The sequence below is a fragment of the Elgaria multicarinata genome, chromosome 7 (assembly GCF_023053635.1).
Source record: "Elgaria multicarinata webbii isolate HBS135686 ecotype San Diego chromosome 7, rElgMul1.1.pri, whole genome shotgun sequence".
Taxonomy (NCBI): Eukaryota; Metazoa; Chordata; class Lepidosauria; order Squamata; family Anguidae; genus Elgaria; species Elgaria multicarinata.
Genome location: NC_086177.1, coordinates 46,981,069 through 47,008,831, shown reverse-complemented (window position 1 = coordinate 47,008,831; position 27,763 = coordinate 46,981,069). Strand labels below are relative to the sequence as shown.

Sequence of the window (27,763 nt, the reverse complement as noted above, 5' to 3'; positions counted from 1 at the left end):
CTGCCCCTCTATCTACATGCAGCGTGCGATGTCCCAGGAGGACGGAGAATGTTGTGCCCGCCATTTTGATTTTGTTCACAAATGAGCGCAGGAGCTCTCTTGCTCAAAAAAACCCATTCCCCCACCTCACCCCCGATGGGGTGCTGGGACAAACCGGGCCAGCCGGCCACATGTCCTGCGGTCTAGGGATGAGACCGAGACCGTAGAAAAAACAGGATTAAAGGGTATGCCAAGATCCCAGGGAAAGGGAGGGATCATCCCTCTCTGCTCCTGGGATCCCGTGGGGGCTCAGGGATGATCCCCGGGCGATCCCCGGGATATCAACAGGTCTAGACATGCCCTAGGACAGAGCAAAGCAAGCTCAACCTTCTAACTTCCAAACAGAAATGTTTCAAAGTACTGGCCTGAATTGTAAGAGGTGAAATATCAGAAATAATAAATAAAAGTTTAAAAAATGACTGAAGAACAGAAACATGGAAGGACAGGCTGGATATTTTTCTCCTGTTATTTGGCAGAGTTTATGGCTCAGACTAGCAATAAAAGAAGTATTTTGACTAAGACTTTTTCTGTAGTGCACAGTGTTTGGTACATTTATAAAACTTTTTTAAAAAACTTGTCATTTTAAATGTAAAGGTTGACTACAGCAGGCAGGAGAGTCTTTGTTAAGCAAATGCTCAGTGTGTTTTACATGATCCTAGGCATTCTTACTTCGAAGGAAATTGCACAGATTTCAATGGAGCTTACTCTCAATAGTTTCCAGACAACAGTTTTTGACTGCATTCGGACAACACAATAGTCAATGGTGGGTTAATAAGTCAACTCCATGGTTGGTTATTGAGGTGCCTGACACACAATATGATAAGTAACAGTTGTTCAAATAATCAACTCTGCACAGCATTGGTTATTTGCGTTGGTTATTTCAGTCAAATAACCAACCATGGTATTAAAAAGTCCCGACAGACATCACAATAAGAATCCATTGATTATTTAACCCACAATTGACTAATTAACCCACCGTTGGTTATTGTGCCAACCGAACCCAGGCTTCTTCCTTTTAACAGAGACCTTGGACAGTATCCAATTGTACTCGTACTGTACATAGAGTAGACCTATTGAAGTGAATAGGCATAATCTGGGTAGGATGACCACTGGATACTGCCTCTTTTCTCAATTTTTAAATAAAACATTTTGGGCTGTTCTGGTTTCAAGATAAACCTTGGGTATGAAATAGCATTAAAAGTATTGCTTTTCCAACCCCCATAGGCAGGGCATTGATTTTGCTTGAAAATTCACTCTAATCTAGCCTGTGAAACATAATTCCACAAACAAACTTGCATTGCTACATGATTCCTATTTATTTATTTATGTCTAAATGTATACAACAAATACATTCTTTTTTCACTTTTGTAATGAAATGTATTGGACAGGGAATTAAAATAGTAATCTTCCTGGCCATAACCCATACATTTCTCACATTTGGGTTATGTATGATCAATCTTATATAATATTTGAGCTATTAGTGAAAATAAATATTAGTATGTGCAGAGGTGAAAGAGATTTGGAAAAAAAAGAATGAGATTTAAAAAATGAGCAAAAATGAAATCACAGGCTAGTGGTTGCTGCTGTTTCAGTTTCAGTTTATTTATTTCAGTCATGGACTAGTACAGCAGAAAACATCATCAGTAATAATATTTTTGAAAACCCGATAAAATGCATACAATAAAATACATACATAAAATACATACATAAAAACACAGCAGTCTCAGCCTAAATCTAAAATGTTATTGTTCAGCAATAAAACTCTTCAATTTCCGTTGGCTTATGGCAGCTGCACTAAAACTGGCCACTTTCAGAGTAAGTATTAGGTAGTAATCATCTGATGTAACAGGGGGTCGTTGCAAGATAGGGTTTATAAATGTTTGGCGCAAATCCTGGTAAGAGGAGCAATACAGCAGAACATGGCCTATTGTTTCCACTTTACACATCTGACAGGGGCATACCCATTCTTGGTAGGTTATATTTCAAAAGCTTTCATCCAAAAGGGCTGAAGGCAGAACATTGAACCTGGCCAGAGTGAAAGCTTTCCTGAATTTAGGAATATTCAAGTACACCAGATATTTTGCATATGCAAATGTCATCCCATTATCTAAATTCAGGGTACCTTGAGGTCAAATTCAAATGATTTTGCAATTCCATATCCCAAATATGCTATTGAATTGCCATTTTAGCTTTTTCATAACCTAAGAGCAACTAAGGCATTGGGTGAGGTTGTTGCTGCCTGCAATAGGGAAACAGTGATCTGCATCAGGATTGCTGGAAGGAGGGTGAGGTTAAACTCTCTCCTTCTTGCCAGTCATCCTGATGTTTCATGCAGCCCCAGAACCAAAAAGGTTACTGACCTAAATTTGAGTGTAAAACCATAGGTAAAAATGTTTACAGGCAAGTTGTTTAACCATGTTGGATAAAATAGTTAATTTGGCCAGAACAGGATAGATTATTCTAATTTCTGGAATAACAAAGTTGGAAAATCCTCAGCAAGAACAAGGTAGTTCTTGCAATGGTTCCTGCAGTGCCAAGCAGGCATTAAAGGAAACTCCTGTTTGTGATGACAGTGGCAATAGGAGCAAATAGCAGGAAGTTCCCTGTCTCCTGGCTACCATACCTGAGGGCCAAACTAGTTACAATGCCATGCACTGAATTATCAATTGTGTGGATCATTTGATTCCAGTTAACAGCCACAAGCGGGGGAGGGGACATCGGGATTAAGACCCAGAGATTGCAGTCTTTAACTCTTTGCCTCCCACTATAGTCCTGATCCAAATCTCTGCTACCGCCACTTGCTCCATTGAAGCTTTCTTTCCAATGCAAACAGGCAAGGGGAACTATTTCATTGGGACTCTAGTGGAGGACAAAGCATTAAAGCCCCCTGGCTCTCCCACCCATTGTGATCTGGATCAGGGCCTCCACAAGTGCTGTTTACTTAAAATAATCATGCATGCAATTTAGGATGACCATATGAAAAGGAGGACAGGGTTCCTGTATCTTTAACAGTTGTATTGAAAAGGGAATTTCAGCTGGTGTCATTTGTATGCATGCAGCACCTGCTGAAATTCCCTCTTCACCACAACAGTTAAAGCTGCAGGAGCCCTGCCTAGAGTGACCAGATACAAAAGAGGGCAGGGCTCCAGCAGCTTTAACTGTTGTGATGAAGAGGGAATTTCACCAGGTGCTGCATGCATACAAATGACACCTGCTGAAATTCCCTTTTCTACACAACTGTTAAAGATACAGGAGCCCTGTCCTTTCCATAAGGTCACCCTAACAATTGCTATAGGTCTTAAATGATGTTCCTTAGCGCATGTTTGCTAGCTTCAGTTGTCAGTACAACTGTGATGAGGTTGCTATATGTGAACTAACTGGCTTGCAATAGGATTAACTGGGATGGTGGTGTAATGAATGCTCTTCATGCAATTACCACAGAGCAAGGCTACACCACTGCCCCAGAGGTCACAATGTTTCCCCCATCCCCACTACCTATAAGTTAGGGTGTGAATGTCTGCAGGAGGAAAGTTACATGCAGAGGCTTCCCTGGGAGCTGGAACCTAGGAGCTCTGAAGAACCCTACATAGATCTGTGTATGTGGTCTTTTCCCTTGTAGACTTCTACACCTAAGACATCAGGACAAAGGAAGCTGTAAAGCCGCAGAGGCAGAGGCAGCAGTACAGACCCATTTTCCATTATTCACATGAAGACACCCCCCCCCACTCCATGCATGAAAGGGGTTGTTTAAACAGAGCTATTCAATTCAAATGATCTGATAGGCAGACAATGTATTCACATCATCACCAAAAACATCTTCTTAAAAGCACAGCTTTTCCTTCTTTAAAAGCACACTAGAAATGCCAGGGGAGTATTTCTAAATGCATAAAAATGTTAATGTTTGAACATGCCTATGTGTATGACATCACTGTGAACTTACAAATGCAAGCAATTATTCGTCTGTTATTAAAGCAGGCTTAAGGTCAAGATTACTTTTGCTTATGCCATTAGGAATTTACCCTTTGGCAAAATAATAATATCCTACACAAGCTGGTACAGTAATTCCAATAATAATAATAATATGAATACTGGGATAACTCAGCTAGGCACTTTTAGTTTATTTTGTAGTTTTAAAAAAAATCTTTAAAAAAATCTTTTCCTAGGATGTGTGACACGGGAGAAGGGCTGTTCACCTTTCAGACAAGGGAAGGCGAGATGATCTATCAGAAGGTCCATTCCGCAACACTGGCAATAGCTGAGCAACATGAAAGATTGATGATGGAGATGGAACAAAAAGCACGGGTAAGGACCTTTCTCCAATATTGTAAAAGACATTTGCTGCATTAGGAAGGCAATAATTGTGAGATTAATCAAAATGAAGAGTTAAGAAACTTAATGCCATAGCTGCATTAACAAGATATTGAAAAATTGTTAACATTAGTTATTTTAGACCAAATTCTCCCCAGGAATCAATATTTTGCACATGGCGTGAACTCTGATAGGTGCATGAAAGCATTTCCACGTACCCAGCAAGGTGTTAATGGCCCCATTCAGAAGATGCCTTAAACCATGGCTTTAACCATGATGGTTAAACCAGAAAGCTGGGCTGTGTTCAGAAGACACCTTAAACCATGGCTTTAACCATGGTGAATAAGGCTTTCTGGCTTAACCCCCATGATTAAAGCCGTAGTTTAAAGTGTCTTCTGAACGGGGCTGCTCTTTCTTCCTAATGAGATGCACGTGCGCATTCACACGCGCGCACACACACACACTTTCCTAACGCTGCACATTCATTGCAAACTAGTTTAGAAGCTCCCAAGTAGGAAACTCCTTCCTACTTTCATATGCTCTCCTAATTAATAAGTACGAAAACATTTCTGTGAAAACAGATGTGCACTAGCTTGGAACATGGCCAGTGACTGTAAAGATGGTATGAAATGAAGAATAGTATTTCCTTTCAAGATTTTACATTTATGTTCTTTCCTTTGGTGGATCACCAGTTGTGCAGACCTAGACTGCCTTACCTATTCATAAAAGAAGAACAAACACATGGTATCAAAAACAAGAAAAGTTCTGTATACCTTTAACACAAAGAAATTACAGACAAGTGCCACAGTACATTTCTTAGCAGGATGGATTTGTTAGTCTCTAGGGTGTCGTAAGGCAATGTTATGTTTGTATTCATTTTTATTGCGGGTTTTTTTAAAAAAATAAATAGCATTTTGAGGTAGTTTAAGTGAAAATTTGCAAGTCATGAAGAATTCTGATCATAGCCTTCTGATTCACTTTCTCCTTTACTAAGGCCACTTTCTTTTGTGCGCCAGGCAGCCTTTCAGCAAATTGAGAAGGTGTGATGCCTTTATGGTTGACTCACACAGGCATTTTCTCTCCCACTAACTTTAGCTGAGTCCATTAATTCCAAGAGAACAAGGAGATTTTCAAAGGAAAACCCCGTTTAGAGGAAAGTCAATATTCTCAGCACAGCCATACATTCACACATTAAATTACATTTGATTTCTTTGAGAGTTTTTTTCCCCTCTTTCTAGCTTCCAGGCAATGATCTAAAGGGCTGCTATAGGAAGGAGAGGAAAATGTGGTCAAGTACCCGTTTCAAGTCTCTTCTCTGAGAGAGTTCTATTTCAAAGAAGCATTTTGTACAGTACCTGTAGACATGTGGAGTTGCCCTTTTTCTGCTGAGCTTTAATTTGTCCATACATTCCACCATATCTCTACTGTATTATGTTGGAAAGTATGGTCTGAAAGTAACAACAGGAGGATGCAAGTACACTTTAGTAACATGTGTCAAGTAATGGGGCTCAGGTTAGTAGTTTGCATATTTATGACACAAAACGTGGAAGTTTGGGGTGGATTCCAGGCTACAAAGGGTGCACTTATTGCCTTCTTCCGTTGCTTTGCTACCACTAGGAGTAATAATAACAAAAAAGAATTTATTTCTTGCCCGCCTCTCCACTTTGATCGAGGCGGGGAACAACACTAAATATAAAATAGATAAAACTGAATTAAGAACATAATATATATTGTTTAAAAACATCCTTAAAACATTCTAAAAACATCCTAAAATCCCCCTGGATAGGCCTGCCGGAAGAGATCAGTCTTTATAGCTTTCTTGAATGCTACTAGACTTTCAAGTTGACGAGTCTCCTCCTGCAGGCCATTCCACAGTCTGGGAGCAGCAGAAGAGAAGATCCTCTGGGTAATGCCCATCAGCCTGACTTTGACTGACTGATGTAGATTCTTCCCAGAGGACCTGAGTGTGCAGAGTGGATTATATGGGAGAAGGCGATCCTGCAGGTAGCCTGGACCCAAACCATGTAGGGCTTTAAAAGTGATAACCAGCACTTTATACTTCGCCAGGAAACTAATTGGCAGCCAGTGAAGAGATTTTAAAACTGGTGTAATGTGGTCACCCCTAGGTGTACTGGTGACTAGCCTGGCTGCCATATTTTGAACTAGTTGAAGTTTCTGGACTAGGCACAAAGGTAGCCCTATGTAGAGTGCATTGCAGAAGTTGAGCCTTGAAGTTACCAGCACGTGCACTACCGTAAGTGAGAATTTCATTTCAGTTAGGTTCTGATAAAAAATTAAGTCCTCAATATTGGGGGAGGGGGGAGAATTTGAGGTTGGGCTTTTTTTTAAAAAAAAATGAATGTAGGAGAAATGAAAACTGACAGATTTATCCATCCAAGGGCTTTTCAGAGCACTTATCTCTTAAAAGCCTGGGTTTGAATCACTGTGTATTCAACCATATTTGCGGTGCTGAATAAGGGTTGCCACTTCTTCTTTTTCTGACAAGTTCCTCATCTTTAATAGCTCTAGGGTAGGCAGGTAAACAGACAGGCAGGCACATCATAGACCTCTCCATAATGGGAATAGTCCTACAATTTGGCTGGTGCAGATGGATAAGAATTTCATTTCAATTTATATTTGGTAAGAATTTTACCAAAATTTGCAAAGTCCTTCGTGTTCAAGAAAGAAGGAACTTGTGATTTTAAAAATCTGATTGTGGAGAAAGCGAATCCTACAGGTTCTCCCATCCAAAGCTAGTATATTAAATGGTAGGGAAGCATAGTTTTGACCATAAGCCTCATGTGTTACTTCAAATTGAAGTAGTATTTTATGATACTTTATGTCATTCCCCTAGGTGAAATATCCTGGCAGCTCACTAAGAACTTTAATATTAGCAACTACTCCAGTTCACAATCATAACAAAATACAATACATATTCAGATGAAGTGAAAATAGAGTGAACTGGTGTTTCCTAAAAGTATGGAACCCCACTATTATGAATAAAATTACATGTCATATTCATGTACTGGAAAACCAGTTAAAAAAAAACCCTGAATAAATCTGCAGAAACATGGACAAGTCCTAGAAGTTAATGGAATTGAAAACAAGTTGGCATTAAGGATAACCCTTTCTCCATGTTATAAAGTTGTATTCCTTTGCATTGTTATGCTTATTATGTATTTAGCATTCCACATTTGTGTATATTCTGTTTATGTTTAGTTATAGTCTTTTTTGTGTATGACATGGTGAATTGTGTTTTATGGTATATACAATTATACTTTTTTTAAAAAAAAAAACTAATCACAATCATGTTGAATAGAACTGTAGAGAAAGAAAATTATCTATCCCAGTGGTAGGATAGGCAACCTGATGACCTCCAGGTATCTGGGACTACAACTCCCATCAGCCCCAGCCAACATGACCAATGGTCAAGAATGATGGGGAGGTAGTCCAAAACATCTAGAGGCACCTAGTTGCCTAACCTGGAAGTTCTATTTGATTTCTTAACTTGTCTGATATTTTGCTGACTGGTCTTCAGACTTACCATTCCGACCGCAAAAGCTCCAAATTTATTTTAAAGGAAGGCTGAAATCTTTATCAGGGCTTTCAGGCAATAGAAAAATGCCTTGTGTGCTACAGTGGAAGTCTGCATGGAATGCATATGCCCTGTGTTCCTTACTCCTGGCATAAGTGTTACTTTAGATTTAATGAAAACTGAAGGAGTCACTAGAGAATGAACCAGGCTAAGAAGATTATATTTTCAGTGCATTGTTTCAAAATGAGAGTTTGCTTCAGAGCTTTGCTGAGGGGAATGTACTTTGTACATGCTCAAGGGCATTCTATTTTTATTAAGGTATCATATCTTCTGGATTAGGTGATACAAGGAAATATATGCTTGTCACTGACGCCCTGTGCTGTAACTTATGTTTGTATCCCCTCAGTTAACCTCATGGCTGACCTGTAATAAAATATGTTTGTTCCAGCAACTATTCACCCTGACAGAATCTGTTTCCATAGAAGTGGCTAAAGGGCAAGTTTCCAACGAATCCGAGGGGTTGAGTGGGCTCTCCCATTGCTCACTTCGTAATTCAGATGGAATTGTGTTGACAAGATAGCATGAGCCCTTAACTTTTCCCCCTTCCTTTATCATCCTGCTCTGCTTTGTAGCTGGCTTTATTAGTGTTGTGAGGAATAATAGCAGGAATTGTAGTAACACTAGGGTTGAAAAGAAATCTACAGTTGTTACTTTTCCTGTAATACCTGCAATCAGATAATTTCTGTAACGTTCTCCATATATATGCCCAGCTCTTGCCTATGTATATTTCACAGTCTGTAAGAAGAAAAAAATCTGCATAAAGTGAAGCTCTCCATGGTAACAGGTGCATATATTTTTATTGGGTGGTTGAGGCTCAAACAGAATGGCACTGCTCCAAGGATTATTGAATTTAAATGAAGCAATATTCTTTTTAAATAAATACACTAGCCTAACATTGTCATCGATGGACAGAAAAGGGCTTAATGATTTCATAACTTAGGGAAATGTGACAATGGTATACCATATCCATTATTTAAAGGCCATGGAACTTATGCTTGAAACATTGAAGGGACAGTCTTCATTGAACTGAAGACAGTCCAAGTGCAAATGTTTTTTTCTGAGGCCAGGTAGAAGCTGGGAAGTTGATCTCTGAAAATTGTGATATACAAATTGGGGTCCAGACTCACAAATGGGTGATAATCATTTCCTCTCTCTGGCATGGATTTTCCCCGCTCCCATTTCTTGTTTGCTGTAAGTGTGGTTTCGTATTATTTCTGTACTGAAACTAACTATTGTTCCCATTTCAATTAGAGATTGAATTAGTGATGGGTGAAAAACCCCAATCAGACTCAGAATTATATTGATCTGTTTCAGCCAAACCTGAAAGACAGTTCAGTTCTTTGATACTCTATTCCAAGACTGTTTGAGACTCTGTTGCATTCCTGATGATATCACTAATACTGTAACAGAGTTTGATTTAGAGTTGGGCCAAACCTTTCAGCCCAGCATTTTTTTTTGACCCACAAAAGTGAGAGATGATTTTTGGACCCACTAGTCTGAGGCCTACCCAATACCCCCTCACCTTTACCTGCCTGCCTTTCATCCTTCCCCATCCCTTCCCTTCTCTACATTTACCCATACTCTTTCCCCAAGGGATATTGGGTAAGGTAGGTTTCCCAGCATGCCTTATATCTGGCACACAATTATCACAGTTTGCCAATCATTAGAGAGAGTGGGTGAAAGAAGGAGAACCTCCCATCATTTACTGCCAGAACAGCAAAATGGTGGGATAGATCTAGAAGGGCATGTCTACATGATTCATTTATCCCGGGGTCGTCTTTAGGTCATCCCTGTGGGTCCAAATAATGAACAGGGGATACCGGGGTCAACCGGGGATGACCAGAGTTCCTCCCCCCCCCCGCCCAAGTCCCGGAAAACCTATAGGTGTAGACATGCCCTAGAGTGTGCTTGGATGATTATGAAGCAGTGACGATGGGAAAGAGGGATTCGTTGTAATGCTCACCTCATATCGAGGTGAGCATTACAAGATCACCTGGATTTGTTGTACAACTTGTGCTTAGATAATAATTCAGAACATCACAATAGCAGGTTCAAACTATAATGCAAACTGGAGAAGGGGGGGGGTGAAAGGAGTATCCATTCCTGAGGCTGGATTTTGATTTGCAGTCTGTAGTCTGCATCAGGCCATAGTGGGATATAGTTGACTGCTGCAATTGAATCAGTCTATATTTTAAAGCACTGTCAAGCCATCCTTTCACTTCATATAAATCATGAAAGTTGGAGAAACAGGCAGACATACCTAGATTTTATAAAATGGAGATTTAAAAATGCAGCCGTAGCAGCAGCAGCAAATGGTTGCACTCAATTTTGTTAGCTTTCATTGGATGCAGAGAACTAGAAATCAGTCAACAGGTGCCATTTTGAACTTCTGTGCAAACAAAAGTAGCATCCTAGATTTTGATTTTTTTAAAAAAATGTTTTAGTTTTTTAAAAAATCTTTTTTATTCTGATACTGTTAAATTTAAACACTAGAGAGTTGTATTTTTATGTACTGTCTGGGCCAGAATCTTCAGCTAATTAAACAAACAAACATTGTTTCAGAAGCATCCTTCCTCTATATATTTTCTCCAGAGGAAGCAAAGGTGTATCAGCACACACATTCCGAGTCATGTACAAGCTCTTCCATGTATATTCTGCCTTGGGTTTAATCTGCAATGACATTTTTCCACAAATAATGATGTCATTCTTTGCATGTTACGCATACTCCAAAGCTTTATCAAATAAATATGTGTCTGCAATACTAGGAAAAACATGTTCTCCACCTCCTATACAACATGCCATGTTTTGTTTCCATAGTAATAAATCACTCACTTAGGTCTTGGGTGAAATCTCAGATGTATGCTAGATGATCATTTACATTTACATCCAGTGTTGGTAATAATATGGTGCAAGAAAGTGAGTTTTCCTGTGTCAAAGGCCTAAGGCAAGATTACAGCTTTCTCCTACCCAGGTGGTGATAGACAGTCAATGCATTGATGCAACAAATTCAGTAGTAAATGTAATACACCAGTAAAAAGCCCTTTACACACAGGTAAGGATTTGCTTATGTCTTTGGCAGCAATGTAATGCCTAGAAACAGCTATTGGGCTATGTATTATACTACATAATATTTTACATAATATACTACATAATATACTACATAATTATACTACATAGTATTTTACAGATTCAGGAATTTCTTGACAATTGAGCATGTTTTAATTATGACTGCTTTTTGGATGTTGGTGTGGATGTATTTTGGTAGACCCAGTTTCTGAAGGTTTTCTGTATATTTTTTGATGTGATGCCGGTGACTGATGTGACTAACAGAATAATTGTGACCTTTTTCTGTTGCCATAGTTCTTTGACTTCTTCTTCTTCTTCTTCTTCTTCTTCTTCTTATTATTATTATTATTATTATTATTATTATTATTATTTTGCCCAGTCACAAATGACTACCATGGTGGGCATGAGCAGTCACAAAACAGCCGCTTCCCAGAAAGACAAACTGGTGAGGCTAAAATACCGTAATATATATTGTATTTAAAGTCTTGACCTGGTGCCGAAAAGATAATAATATTGGCGCCAGATGAGCCTCGTCGAGGAGACCATTCCATAATTGGGGGTCCTCTCCCTTGTTGCCATCCTCCGATTCTCAGTTAGAAGGATATATAAAAAATAAAGTAATCAGAAGGGGCAGAGGACCAGGTGGGCACCAATGGAAGTGGGACTGGGTACCACATTGAGGATCCCAGATAGGCACATAGAGGAGGACTAGTGCTGTCAGTGACATTTGTATGTTTCATATCATCTAGTTCAGACCTAAGTATTCAGATACATCCTTGACTACAACAGTATTACTAGCTGTGTGGTTCTTTGCATCCCATCCTTTCCTGAGTTGAATTAATCTCAGTTTACAGCTATTTAATGGGAACGAATTCAGATCAAGACAGGACGAGATGCAAAGAACCACACAGGATGTGGTACCTGCCTAAAGGTAACATTATTTTAAAAGCAGCTCCTCATGCCAGATAGCAATCAACTTTGGGAAGTGAGAAAACTTTCAGGAACAGTTTGTGACATGCCACATGGGCTGCTATTTGAACAAAAGAAATTACAAAAATTCTTCTGGGCAATAACAAGCTCTTGGGCAACTCTTAAGTTGGATCCCATCCATGATATTTCCTTAAAACAGGAGTGGGCAACTTGTGGGCCTCCAGTTGTTTTGGCCTAAAACTCCCATCATCCCCCACCATTGAGTAGGCTGGCTATGGTTGTGGTAGGCCAAAAGATCTGGAGGGTCACAAGTTGCCCATCACTGTCTTAAAGGATACTTGAGTCCATGGTAGTTTGAAGAAATCATCTTCTATATGCAATAAATAAATGGCAAAGTATGCCCTTAGTTGTACCTTTCCCAGTTTGGGAATCTGTTGCTAATTTGATAATATTTTGGTGTTTTCAGATTCATGTGATAATAAATATTAGTATTACATGTCAGCCAAAATGGCACTAATGACTTGGTGAGTGGGCACATTGTATTCACCAACTTTGGTATAAAACGCTCTTAGCACTGAGAAACAGCAGAGCAAAACATTCTTTGCTGTTGAGCTGATAGACCGGCTGTCATCACAATGCTTTCAAAAGCAGGATGCTTTGTAACAAACTAACAAGAGCAAAAGGCAAGTCCCTGCCCTGAGACTCATCATCATCATCATCATCATAATATATTTTTATTTCTTACCCTTCTCTCCACTTGGATCGAGGCGGGGAACAACAGTGAATATAAAACACATAAAAACTGATTAAAACATGGTATACATGATTAAAGCATCCTAAAAACATTCTAAAATTCCAATGGATAGGCCTGCTGGAATAGATCAGTCTTTATTGCTTTTTTAAATGCTAAAAGATTGTCAAGTTGACGAATCTCCTCCAGCAGGCCATTCCACAGTTTAGAGACTGGGGTGGGGGGTGAACGGAGAGAAAAAAGGTTAAATGAGAGGAAATGTATTAACATATACTTCATTCAGATGGAGAGGAGGGGTCAGGAGTTAAGCCAAACATGTGCCAGAGCCAGAGCAGTTAAGTGTCATGGCATCAACACAGCTACATCAGGACAAACACAGGCACTTGAGAGTGTTAGCGTATAGCACTTCCTTGTCCAGTGACTTCTTCTAACGCTTAGTCCAAAATCCTTTTAAGTAAATAAGCATAACTACTCAGTGCAAACTTAACAGGGCGGGGAATTGGTACTGATCCGATTTGGTTCTGAGATAGAATTCTGTCTGTCACCAGATAAAGTCTTCCACTGCTGCTTTTGAAGAAAGTTCTTGGAGGTTTTTGTTTTTCTTTCTTAGAAAAGGGTCTTTTGATCTCACATAACATTTAGATAATGTCTGAGATCAAATAGCCTTTTCCGACAGAAAATGAAGCTCTTAAAACTTCAAAAGCAGCCCTGGAGGTTGAGATGCTTTCCCCTTATTTGAAGTGAAACCCAAAGGGCATCTGTGAGCAGCACTCCCAGGACGTCTCTACTTTTACAGGCCTTTCAATACAGGGTCTAATAAAAACTTGGAAGTGAGTCGGTTATACGAAAACATGTTGCAGTACAGGAATACAAGCGGGTGGCTATAAGACTGCATCAGTGGATACGCTGTGCACATTTTGTCATGGCAGAAATGGTGTATCATGTTCAGTTGCTTCTATTGCTTTTTACTGAAAATAAAGTTCAAAACATTAAAGAATGGCACATATTGCCAAGCTTTACATTCATTTTTTTTTAAAAAAAGGATCAAATACAAGAAATAGGAACTTTACAAAGCTCGACAAACCAAAATGTACTGGGTCCAATCTAACTGTGCCTGAGATTGAGCCTGAAGCTGCACGCAGAGGTTTCTTTAAACAAAACAAAAAAACAGCAATCAAAGTTATCAGCTTATGGCTGTGGATAGATCTAAGACGGCTCCATCTCAAAAAGGTAATTGAAAAAGGTGCAAAGAAAGGAAAACAAAATGAAAACATGGTTGGGGTACGATCCTTACGAGGAACGGCTTAAATGAGTTTAGCCCAACTTGGTGCCTTCCAAGTATTTTGAACCACAACTCACAAGATTCCTGACCATTTGCTACACTGTCTGGGGTTGATAGGAGATGAAATCCAAAACACTTGGAGGGCACTATATTGGGGGATGCTGGATTAAATCTTTGGACTTTTTAGTTCAGGGGGGAAAGGAAACAAAAGGGGAATAGGGCAAAAGTTTATAATTATTCATGATATGGAGAAAGCAGCTCTCCCATAATATTAGAACTTGGGGTTGTCCAATAGACAGGCAAAATGAAACACTTCTTCACAGAAGGCATAATGGGTTGAATGCAGATTTAGTCAAATTTCCAAGTAATCCATTGAAATTAATAGGACTTAAGCAAGTGATGACTAACTTAAGTCTCATTGATTTCAGTAGATCTATTTGGAGTTTAATTAAATCTGGATCCAACCCAATGATTTTATGTAATTCACTGCCGCAAGATATGGCAATGGGCAGTGGCTTATAAGGCTTTGAAAGAAGATTAGACAAATTTATGAAGCATAGCTGTATCAGTATCTATTAGATGCAAGATTCCACGTAATCTCAGTTGAGAGCCAGTAAGACACTGAATACTAATTGGGAAGCCACAACAATGATATGACTGCTATATTAGATAACCCTTAGTTACTCTTGTGATTATTTTTTCATTTATTTCAGGTTAAGAAGATATATATATATATATATATATATATATATATATATCATTCTTCAGCAAGTTCTAAGGGTGTATTACAAAAGAATTTAAAATTATAGTAAAACCACTTAAAATAAAAACACATCAAAAGAATAACATAAAAGCAGCTAGCAAAAATAAACACAAAGCAGCATAAAAGAAATTCACAGACATAAAACAGGTCAACTTTAAAAAGCCTGGGGAAATAAAAAGGTATTTGCTTGGTTCCCAAGTGACATCAAGGATTTAAGTGTGTCTCTCCAGCTCCCCATATTCGTAAGGCCTATTTTTGCATGTCGTTCTTCATCCAGTTAGGATTATCCCGGTTGTGCTTTTTATACTGTATTTTGTATTTGTGCTTTTAATCTGTTGGTTGTTTTATTATGGTTTTAATTTTTGTGAACCGCCCAGAGAGCTTCGGCTATTGGGCGGTATAAAAATGTAATAAATAAATAAATAAATAAATTGTGCACAGAACTGGCGACTGCACTTAATTGTTACATAAAATGAAATATGGACAACCATTTCTTTATTCGAAAAGCAGAGTTTTTTCTTTTTAAAATGATCTGATAATATAATGACCAACAAATACCTGACAAAAGAGCTAACTGTCCTCAATTGTGTATAATAATCAAATGGAAAGTGCTCTTAATGCAAGTGTTTGCAATTACAAATCACTTATTCCAAAGTCGTTACACTGAATTTAATAGCATCGCTCTCAGGTGTCTTATGTGTAACAATTGTTATAAATGTTTATTTCCTCTAATGCAAAACAATCAACTAGAATATATCTAAAATGGACAATAGTTCCATATATTAGTTAAAGCTTCATAATCTAGTGTTTTCTGAAGACTAGTGTGCATCACTGTCATGTACAAAGAGCACTGTTCATTATGTCCCTTTCTGACATGTCCCTGTTGTCCTTTAATCATTGTACAATAGCTGCTGTAGAGGGGCCACTTGAGAATTAATGCTGTTTTTCTGAATCATTACCTCCTAATGAGATTGCTGCTTGCAAACCCATGAACTCTGCACACAACATTGCCTCTTAGAGTAGCTGATTCCCAATTCTGTTCAGCCTTATTCCCAAATCCAGCTGGGTCTGGTTTGGGGAGGAGAGACAGATTTATTTTCTTGGCACAAAGAAGAGGATCAAGAATTTTAATAGTACCAAACATTTAATTGGAAACTTCATTTGCAATTCTAGAACCAGCCACAAATAGATTCACCTGAGATATATTTCAAAGATTTCTAGTAGTTAACCGATATTGGATATCTTCCATTCACAGAAGGGATGTTGATGTAGCCAAAGCTTCTGAAAAGAGAATGGGAAAGGCAGTTTTCAACAGCTCCCCCACATCCCTTGAAAAACTGCTGTGGAGAGTTGGAGGAACCCTGAAACAACAAGGTTCTGTTCTCAGGAACCTCTGCTGGATCAAAGTTGTTCTGCAAATAGAAGAAATCCTTCCATGTACAGAATGGCTCTTTAGTGTATCCAGTGTCAAGCAGCTGTTATTGTGCTATCCCCATCAGCTTACTATCTGTTTCTACTTGCTTGATTGCTACTAGAAGCAGAAAATAATAATTTGTACACACTCTTTCTTTCAGTTACTTTGTAATTTTATTTACTTCTCTGGCATATCTGCATATTACTTGCCTTCACTCACCAATAACTTCTATAACTTATTAGAACTCTGAACATGTGGCCTCTGTTTTACTACTGATGCAAAAGCCTTGAATTTAGAAATATTTGTTGTGCAAAGTATTAGATTAGTCTCTCTGACCCGTTAGCATGGCCCAGGACTCATACTGTAAACCACACTCTTTGATTGGGAATTACTCTGGAATTGCAGTTACGTCCTCATTATGTATTTGCAAAGATGGCACCTGTTTTCATTCTGAGAACCTAGAAGAGGTAGGTGACCTGGTACCCTCCAGGTGTTGAACAAGGTGTCTGGTACTGATAGGAGTTGTAGTCCAAAACATCTGGAGGCTACCAGATTGCCTACTCTTGACCTAGGATAATCTGTATTTCATGCTTCTATTGTCATGTCAGATATTTGATTAGGTAGTTTAAAGATACCCCATTATTTAAGTTTCCTACGCACTGAATATTCTAGTTACTTGTCCAAATGAAGTTTTGTCCACCTCTTCTCCTTCATTTAGTTGAACACAGTAGACTTCTGCCATGATATGCCATCTTGACTTTTTTCTCACATTATCTTAAATCATTTAGTTGCATGATTATATCGTTTCTGATATTCTATTGATATTCTATTGTCTGTCAGGGGTAATACATAGAAGCAATCCTCTGTGCACTCATCATGAGCTGTTTCAGGAACCACACATATATAACTGTACCAAAGGCATGGTTCCCAGAGCTGTGAATCCAGCAATCGGGGTAATGCATACCATTTCCAATACTGGATTGGACACTGGTCATACAGCTCTGAATAGATAATTCAGAGCTGAAGGGGAAGTGTGGATGATAATTTGTCATCCTTCCAAACAGTAGTTTAAATCCAATGGTGGCATTCCACTGATGGAACTGCTTCCATCAGAGTAACTGGGGGGAGAGCAATTTCCCCCTCCCTCTACATCCCTCCACACACCATCAAAAATCTTCTCAGTAAGGCTGGGGGGGAAACCCAAAGCAGATTTCCAGGCACCATGGAGGGCTGTAGGAGACAGGAGAAAGTCCTTTGCCCAACGGACTGGGGCTGGCATGATGTTGGATTTAACCCAGTACTTTCCAGCTTAAGCAGCTAGATATGCTAGCATCCTACTGCTTCATGGGGGCATTTCTCTCTTGGATAAGGGACAAATTCAAAGGGGAACAGAGTTTAGTCTTCCTTAACTCCCTATATGTAGCTGATACTTTTAGCATTCTTCACCATTTGCTACTGCTGCTACCTCTACTGGTCAGTTCTAGAATGGAAGCAGCTTTCTCCTTACGAAGAACCACAGTCTTGTGCTGTCTTGACATTAACCACCTCCTGCCTAGCTGAGCTTTGGTACCTTCTGAGAGAATAGCAAAGCCACTTAGAGTATCTCATGACAGCGAGAAGCTTTGCCAAATACGCTGCTATTACTTTCCATTTGCTTACCTGCTTGCTTGTCCCTTAAGACATAATAGCCATTACAGTTCAATGCACTTTTTAAGAAGATGAGTAAACGTTCCGTAATGAAAAATTAAATGTTCAAAACCAGCAATGGGTTGCCCACTTGAGTTTCAGGAGATAATCTCCAGTACTGCTATACACAATTAAAATTAGTCAATTGTGAGTGAAATGCGTCCATTTAAGAGGCTGCTCATTATCATAATGCCTTGAAACATGAAGGGCAGGTAGACTGGAGAACATGATTTGACATGTTTTCTTCATCTTTGCAGCTTCAGACCAATTTGACTGAACCAATGACATTACCCAAGTCAATCTCACTCCCTCGTAGCGCATACTGGCATCACATCACTCGGCAGAACAGCGTGGGAGAAATCTACAGTTTACAAGGTAAGACACTGGAGCAGTGGAATGGCATGTCCATTAGCTCCCCTCACGTTGAGCAAAACTCATGCAAATTGGTTTCATCTGCGCCGGCGGTTTTCTCTCCATTTCAATTACTAAGGCTTGTCATCAAACTCAGTAGGGATCATGAGATAGGCTTTCTCCCCACCCACCTTTTAACTTCATAGTCTAATAGTGAATATTATTACCGGAAAGCTTGCATGGGCTGAAAAGTCAATTTGACAGTTCAGTTTTTAAACAGAATACATGTATAATGAGTGGCTTCTCAGAATCTAATGAGAAAAGGTTGTGTGGATTTTCCCAGAGGAGAACCATTTTCGGTTAAAGAAAATTTGATTTTGTTTAAACTGGCACATTCCCCACAGAGTTTTTGCCATTTCCCAGTGGCCAATAAATAGGCTATTACCGGTAGTGTCTTGTCAAGTTTAGAAGGAAAGATAGGAATGTTCTATATATACAGCAGAGGTGTCTCTGGTGAAAGCCTAATATCAGCCCGGAGGATATGCGTTTGGAAAGGACATTTTTCTCTAACATTTACTGAGACCTTGACAGTCAGAAGGCACTAGGGGCCTAGGCAGAAGGGAACCTAGCAAATCCACCAGGTCTGCTTGAAACTCCTTGGCAAAGAGGCATATGGCAGCCAGTTACTTTCTGTGAGTGTCCTTCTCAGTCATCCACTCCCAGCTGAAGCAATGTTTTATTGTGCCAGAAGGTGTGGAGGGATCCCTGGCTCATTTTCTCCAATGATGCTGAGGCTAGTGGATTACTCTGAAGGTTACAGATAAATCATTTGCATGTATCTTCATTTGGCCAAGCCAGATTCAAATAGTAAGAATTTACAATATGAATTTTCCCCCAGTAGCATAGGTGGGCATAGGTTGGGCTGAATGGAATGTTCTATTACTCTTTATCTACATAACCAGCACTGCATATACTGCAGACATATTTCTCCTTTCTTCCAATTTTCTGTTTATTCTTTTCTTTTTCTCTACAACCGTGCCATCTGTAATATCTGACTAGAGGAGTTGGTCTTCCTGGTTTATTCTGAGGCATCCTGTCATACTTTCCTATCAAGACTTCTGTCTTGGTTTCCTCTCCCTTGGGAAGTTGATATATCAACAGCCCAATTGGTATCTGTTCCAAATAGGGCTGGAAACAAAAACAGGAAAAATCTGGGAGTGAAAAACATGGAATTTTTTCCCCTAAAGACAAAAAATCCCTGGGGGTGAAATGTGAGGACCTCTCCACTTTTTCCTGTTTCCCCCAGTTTGTTTTCTAGGCCTTCACATCCACATCCCTAGTCCCAAATCTATCTCCTTTCTCTTTGACTCTCTTAGCCATAGACATATACTTATTCACATGCTAACATTTCTACAACAGTAGCGTTCCTCTGGTGTAGTTGTCACATTATCTTAGTATGTCTGGCTATGTGATTATTTGTAGTAGTTGAAGGTTGTGAAGCTATTATTATTCTTATTTGTCAAGAAAGGATGGGAACCACATGCTACAAAAAAAGTGTGCCAGTGTCAAAAACAGTGTCTCTGAATCATAGAATCATAGAATAGCAGAGTTGGAAGGGGCCTACAAGGCCATCTAGTCCAACCCCCTGCTCAATGCAGGAATCCACCCTAAAGCATCCCTGACAGATGGTTGTCCAGCTGCCTCTTGAAGGTCTCTAGTGTGGGACACCCCACAACCTCCCTAGGTAGCTGATTCCACCGTCGCAGTGCTCTAACAGTCAGGAAGTTTTTCCTGATGTCCAGCCGGAATCTGGCTTCCTTTAACTTGAGCCCGTTATTCCGTGTCCTGCACTCTGGAAGGATCGAGAAGAGATCCTGGCCCTCCTCTGTGTGACAACCTTTTAAGTATTTGAAGAATGCTATCATGTCTCCCCTCAATCTTCTCTTCTCCAGGCTAAACATGCCCAGTTCTTTCAGTCTCTCTTCATAGGGCTTTGTTTCTAGACCCCTGATCATCCTGGTTGCCCTCCTCTGAACACGCTCCAGCTTGTCTGCATCCTTCTTGAATTGTGGAGCCCAGAACTGGACACAATACTCTAGATGAGGCCTAACCAGGGCCGACTAGAGAGGAACCAGTACCTCACATGATTTGGAAGCTATACTTCTATTAATGCAGCCCAAAATAGCATTTGCCTTTCTTGCAGCCATATCGCACTGTTGGCTCATATTCAGCTTGCGATCTACAACAATTCCAAGATCTTTCTCGTTTGTAGTATTGCGGAGCCAAGTGTCCCCCATCTTGTAACTGTGCTTAGGGTTTCTATTCCCTAAATGTAGAACTTGGCATTTATCCCTATTAAATTTCATTCTGTTGTTTTCAGCCCAGCACTCCAGCCAAACTCTCCTCTTTTGTAACAGCCTGTGTCATTAACAATCGTATTAGATACTTCAACTTACCCCATTCCACACTAAGGGTGTGGGGATCAGGGACATGCACAACCTGATAAAATAAGGCCATGTTATGAAAGGTGAGAAATTGACAGAAGGTTACCTTTCTCAGCAATCATTTGTTTGTTTAGGTGTATAATTATGTTCAAATTTAATAGGCAAAATAGTGCTGAGAAGAAATGGACCCCTCCCTGTCTGCAGAGTATGGAATTAGGGACATTTAAGGAATTTTGCATAGTGGGGAAACTGTTTGCTTCACTTACCACTGGCATTACTCACACTCCCCAGTATTACTTCTATGCTGTTCCTTCTATGCTTCCTGTGCAGACAGTGGCTCACTTCAGACAACATGTTAGTCAACGCAGTGTGAAAACTCCACTTACCAGTTGAGTTTTTAGGAGGTACTTCCCACACAACATGTTCTAACTCCACCATTGTGTGACTGTGAGCTACAGTCACACAATGAGTAAAATCCATCACAATGGATTTTACACAATGAGTAAAATCCATCACAATGTTTGATTGACAGTTCTTCTACCCTCTCTCCTCCCCCGGTCCTCCTGATAGTATACCATCAGCCATTGCTACAAAAAGAGCGGCACTCCCTCCTTTTGCCGCTCTTTTCAGGGAACTCTGTAGCCAGTGGGAAAAGTCAACTCAGTGCAACAGAAAACTCCACAGAGCCCACCACACAACACAAAACACAACGGTTGAACAGGAACTCTCCTCTGCACAGAATGGATATTCTGTGTGGAGTGTTTTCCAGAAAAACTTCCAGCATTGCATGGAGTTTTCCTGCCAGACAACACATTTCTCAACAGTGGTGTAAAAACTCCCTGTGGGATTCTAAAACCACCATTGCAAAACGTGTTGTCTGAAACTGAGCCAATGTCAGAGTGAAGGCAGAAGCAAGAAGTAATTCTTCTTGTCCATTATCATGAATTTTCTGTGTAGAAAGGAAACATTGAAGAAATGATATGCTCTGATCAGTGCTGTTGCTGTGTGAAAGGGGGAGCATAATTTCATAAACCTTTTTAAAACAAGGTTCAAGTCAGAAAAGTTCCCAAAAGAACTCATCTAAATGAGAAAAAATAAACTGCCTTTAGTACCTGATTCTAGCAGATGTTGGGAAGATGAATTGCAGTATTAAGGGAATTGGAAATCTTACAAGTTAACAAAATTACTACCTGAGAGGAACTGCTGTTTAGAAGTTAGAGTGAAATCTGCATGACAGTTATTATGCCTTACAAGCATGAATTCAGTGCTGATAAGCTACGTTGTGCTGTGTTAACCGTGTATTGAAAATCTGCAGTGTTTATAGCCTTTAAGTTATTAAGGAACATATTAATTTTATCTGTGTGTTGGCTGGCCATTTCTCTTCTGTACTCTCACTTGCTTCCTAGATGTTTTAAAATTAAAATCATCAGCTCTTCAAATAGAAGGTTGAACTACAAACATTGCCTCATTGATAGGCATTTACATGACCTTCTATATTTAGATACACAGTACTATGAATCATTCATTCAATAAGAAGACATATGTTATTTTTTGGTATTTTTATTTAAAGTTAATCATAGTACAGTCAGTGTTTTAGCACCCTGCCATGAGTCAGATTTTCGTGCCTAACTTTAACATCCAGCTAATGGAAGATTACTTTGGCATGATAGATTAAAAAAACTAAAAACTAGCCATCTCTAGACTCTGCCTCACCTTTTGGCCCTGTTTACATGTGTGTCTGTGTTGTCATTCATAAATGTAGGATGTGCATAAACCACTGGTAGTCACAAATGACTGCCAATTTATGCATACATAAATGACAGCATAGAAAATGTGCACCAGTTGACTATAAAGGGCCAGTACACATGTTATACTTATCTATTTCTAAACTGCCCCTCATTCAAAACAGATTACAGGGTAGCATACAAGACATTAAAAAAAAATTACAAAGAAAACCGATGCCAGCACAGAAAAGGCCCACTTCGTACGTAATGTATTTTCCTACTGATGGTACTTGGAGAAGGGCCTCATCTAAGGTGCTTAATGAACAGGCAGGTTGCTCTTGGAAGAGCTGTTCCCTCAGGTATTTGGATCCCAATCCCAAGGTAATTGTTTAACTATGGTTAACTATGGATCTCTGAATGTGAGCACCAGCATGTGTCTGCTGAAAATATTTGCAAACTGCTAAACACGTTCTTGTATTCATTTTATTCCCAATTCCCAGTTTGATTTGTGCAAATTTCCTCAGTAGACTGAATCAGCCTCTATGGAGAAAATATGTGCACATTTTGCAAGGTTTGCACAAATTCAGGGTATTTGTGCAAAACTCGCATTCGATCCCTGCTCTATTTGTGCATTTTTCCTGTTCATCTGAAGCAAGCACCAAATGCATATGTGAATGGGAATCAGACACAAAATGAGAGGCAAGACAATGTCCAGAAAAACCTAGCGACCTCAAGCATTGCTCATTTGCCCATCTCTAGTGGTGACAAAATTCAGTCATCCTATGTACCTTATCCCCAAACTCAGTCCATCTCCCAGCCTCAGTCATTTTGGTGGCTTGCCTGGAGTCCCCTTTAGTCTGAAGGTGCTGTTGATGAATGCCATGTAGGCCAACAGAAAAGGTTGTGTCATATTTGACCTGACAGCTGACCTAGCTTTTGTCCACAAAACCTGGCTGGATGAAGGGGAAGGGTTAATGTCTCCAAAATGTGTCCACCAGGGCTTCCTAGGATGCTTTTAGGATGTTTTTAACAGTGTATACTATGTTTTTAATCAGTATTTTATGTATTTTATGTTTGCTGTTGTTCCACGCCTCAATCCAATCGGAGAGGCGGGTAAGAAATATATTATTATTATTATTATTATTATTATTATTATTATTATTATTATTATTATTCCTATGCAGCTCCAAGCTCAACCAGAGGGGTGGTAGCCATGTTCTATAGGGATTCCATCTCCCTGGTCAGATACCCCATCTAACAGTCAGAAATTTTGAATGTCAGTATCTAGTGTTGGGCACCTGAGACAGGATTGGGATTCTGCTGGTGTACTGCCCATCCCTCTTTCTAACAGTCTCCCTGCCTCAGCTGACTAAAGTTGTCTAAACATATTATTCAGCAGCACCCCAAGGCTTGTGGTGTCTTGGGACTTTAAATATTCATGCTGAGGTTACCTTGTCAGGAGTGGTTCAGATTTCATGGTTGCCATGTCAACTCTGGGCCTGTCTCAGATAATATCTGTCCCAACACTTGCGGCAGGGCAGATGTTGAACCTGGTTTTCTGTGCTGGATTATTATTTTTTTTTTAAAAAAAGTGAGTCTATTGGCATGGTCAGATCATTATCTGATCCATTTTAACCTTTGGGCTACCTGTAACTTCTGCAATGGTATGGAATCAAGTTTCATTGTCCACTCCTGGAGGCTGATGAATCTGGGTGGATTTCTGAGGTGTCTTGGGGATTTTCCTGCAGGCTTAGCTGGCGATCCTGCCAAGGTGCTGGTCACTGCTTGGAATCAGGCGATAAACCAGGCTATCAAATATGATTGCTCCCAAACCTCTTCAACCTAGTCATAGAAATGTGTCAGCTCCTTGGTATTCCAAGGAGCTGAGGATGATGAAACAACTGTGGTGAAGATGATTAAAGCACAAATGGCAGAAGACTGATAACAAACACAATCTAACTGGGTTGCAGCTGCAGTTGTGCGATGTAGGTTTTTTCTTATGGTGGTGTTTGTCGTTTTTTAGAATGTTTGCTGTTTTTATTACCACATTGATTTTCATTATATGAATCTTACCGTTGTATGCTGCGTTGGGAGGGCTCATGCCTTGGAAGGCAGCCAAGAAATATTTGAAATAAAATAATAAATAAATAAATACTCTGCAACATCATTTGGAGACTATGCACGTTGGGCAATGTGTGAAATATTCTGTTTAAGCTGTCTGTTTACATTCTATGCCTTATTGTGAATGTGAAAAAATCCCATTATTTATGCACATTCTACTCTCCTTGGCCATGACCTGTACCTATATGCTGAAGGTATGTTTATACAGTGTATTTGAAAAGCAGGAACTGGTTGTTGTTGTTGTTGTTGTTTTTAGAAAATATGGTACATATGGTTTACGTTGCCCAAGGGAATGCTTAACTGCTTTTGATTAAGCTGGAGCAGTGTGAAATAAGAAGAAAGAAAGAAATGTTTGTTTCGCTTTTTAAAATCCTTTTTTCTAAAATTAAACTCAGCAGGTGGGTTGCTCGTGAAAATATTTCAAAAGACAGAATGCATGTGTATGGTGAAACATGTGGTTTTATATTCTGAATTCAACAGATAAAGTAATGCACTATGTTGTTGTTGGTTTTTAAAGCACACCTCTAAAGTAAACATAATATGTGAGCACCAAGGCAAGTTAAATTGTTTTATGTCATCACCCCCAGCAGTCCCACCCACCAATGCATTTTTTTAGTAAAAAAAATAGTTCAGTGTGGTGATGAGGAAATAAGTGGCCCTCTTTCCCTGATTGGAAATTGGCTATGAATTTAGGCTGTAATTTTATACACCCTGACCAGGAAATAACTTCTATTGAACCCAAACAGTCTGAGTAGATATGTATAGGATTGCACTGCTAAGACACAAGTCCTTTAAAATGCAAGGCTCAAGCCAATGATTAACGGATTTATGATTCTTAGTGCAATACAGCAAATAAATATATCTTGTTGACATATAAACAGTAATAACCCCAACACACCACTTATATGTGCCAAGACTACATATTTTATTCTACATTACATTAATCATGTAATGGAATCCTTTTTTTTTCTTCCTGTGTAAGAAAATGTTGAAGTGCAACCTCAAAGTTTACTTAAGTACAACACACAGGTTTCCCTACAATGGTAGTTTAATGGATAAATCTGTTGACCTTTTTTACACTACAACCAAATTTGCAAGTTATTCAGTATTTGCTTTCCTGCAAATACTGAATGCATCATAGAGGTAGACTCTGAGATTGCCTTTGAATAACAATGAACCAGCTTGAATGCCATTTTCTTCAATGAGTGCAGTAAAAAGCAGAACTAATATATCTCCATAGCCAGCTAGCTGTTGCACTCTCTCCTTGTCAGATCCTTTCAATTTTTCTCTTTAATGTTTCAAATTTGATATTACATTGTTGACTTCTTTGGCAGTGCAATCATTTATAATGCTGAAGCTGACATGGGGTGGGTGGGGGGTGGAGCAAGGAAATGGTCATCTACAGCCTGCCAAAGTCCCAATTTTCTTAAATTGCTGATTTCCCTAATCCAAACCCAACTCTAATGGAATAAAGGAGATAAAGTAATGAAAAAATAATTGTTGTACATAATCAGAGCCTCTATAGGGCACAGTTCAGTAGAAAGGTTTGCTGCTCTGTGCCCCAATAAAATGTGTGAAAACTGCACAAGAGAAGTAGAATGTCTGTGCTTCTCTAGAACCATCCGGGGATATTATTTTAATAGTGCATCTTACTAAAAAAAAAATGCAAGCAGATAGTTCTCATGAACAAAAATGTGTTCAAGTTTGTTCTTTTAAAAATGATCCATTCTCTGACTAAAACATAAGTAGGAAATCAGTACCACAGAGTTCAGTAATGGACTGTCATTTCCCCATTATCCTGTTGAATGGTTAGAAAATGGATGGCTCTAAAATACCGGGTATGAATAGTTATAGTTGGTTTTACTAGCAACTAAATGTGCCAGTTAATGTGCGTATTCCATGGCAAATGTGTCCCATGTTGCCTGGGGAGTGCTGGGAATGGTAGTCCAACATGGAATAGGCATGGATAAATGTCATAATTTGCCATCATTTTTTCAAGAAATAGAAGGAGATAAGATGAACAAGGTTATGAACTGTTTTCACTGAACAGTAAAATGCTAGTCGATGACCAGTCTAGCCATGCATCCACTAAATATCATGGAACATAAGACTGGGCTTGGTGCAGTCACTGTGTAAAGAGACCCCTTGAGCCTCCCTCCAGTACTGTAAGCCAGTTCTCCATTCTGTGGCCACCAGGACCACAACGCTCCAGCAAAGGTTTGTTGTGGGATTGCTCCCTTGTGGCAGGGATGTTGAGCACAATACGAAAGGAGACAGAGACATCACCAGGCACATATATTTCTACCTAATTCCCATCCACTTAATATTGTTGCAGAACTACAGTGGCTTTTTCTTGAACTCACTCACTGAAACAAATTTCCGTCTTTCAAAATCCTTTTGAGATGCTGCGTTTACCACATTCAAGAAGTACAAGATCTGGTGGTTCTTTTCTGCAACATCCTGATTCTGAAAGTCAGAATCTTCCAGCAGTACCCTGTCTCCAAATTAATCTTTGCTGTAATGTTTCCAGGGAAGCATTATTTTCCAAGTGTCTAACAGTACAATCCTAACCCCTTGATGTTGACAGCTGGATAAGGTGTACGTGGTATTCTTTCACTGGGGGGCAGAAGCTCCATTGGCAGGGGGGAGGCTTCCACTGTGCATACAGAGAACTCTGGAGGTGGAAAGTTACCACCAGTGGTTTTCCAGCTAGCAGTGGCTAATGGGAACCCTGAAACAGGTGTTCCAGGGTGTGGCAGGAGTCAGGCTTGGATCCACTGGATCCAAAGACTGAAAAACAGCCCTCCCCTTCTGCCTTGGCTGGCGTGAGCTGGCAGGGCTTAGGATGGGGCAGTGATTCTACTGCTCCTCACTAAGGATTGTTCTGCCCACCAGCATTTAGCCATCATTAAAAACACAAACCGACAGCAAATGCAGTGCCAAGTGGCATAATCCATTCTACGGAAGTTGTTTTTCGTGGAAAGTTAACCCATGGAATTCTGGTGTCTTTTGAAAAATGTAAAAGATGTCTTGATGATTTGGGTCACGTTTAGTATATACATTAGGTTGAGGGAACTCAGGCTGATATTGCAGCCAAATTTTAATTCATTCTATTTCTTTTGATTAGAGTACACCTTAAATTCTTTAACACTTCTCTGTGTATTTGTAAATAATGAACGTTGGACCTACAGTACTCATGCCATTAATGTCTCTATGCAAGCAGTGGTATATGCCTAAAACAAATTAATAACCAAAATATGGTAGAAAAAATATTCCTAGACCTGTGTGA

At 39.5% G+C, this 27,763-nt stretch overlaps 1 protein-coding gene across 2 annotated transcripts in view; it reads left to right on the top strand.

The window, feature by feature from the left end:
• The window catches only part of DOK6 (docking protein 6), a 286,745-nt gene that overhangs the window by 216,990 nt on the left and 41,992 nt on the right, over positions 1-27,763 (top strand). For both annotated transcript variants that reach the window (XM_063130514.1, XM_063130513.1), the window contains 2 exons: positions 4,203-4,341; positions 18,092-18,209. In XM_063130514.1, the coding sequence (XP_062986584.1) occupies positions 4,203-4,341; positions 18,092-18,209 (257 nt within the window). The remainder of the gene's footprint in view (positions 1-4,202; positions 4,342-18,091; positions 18,210-27,763) is intronic.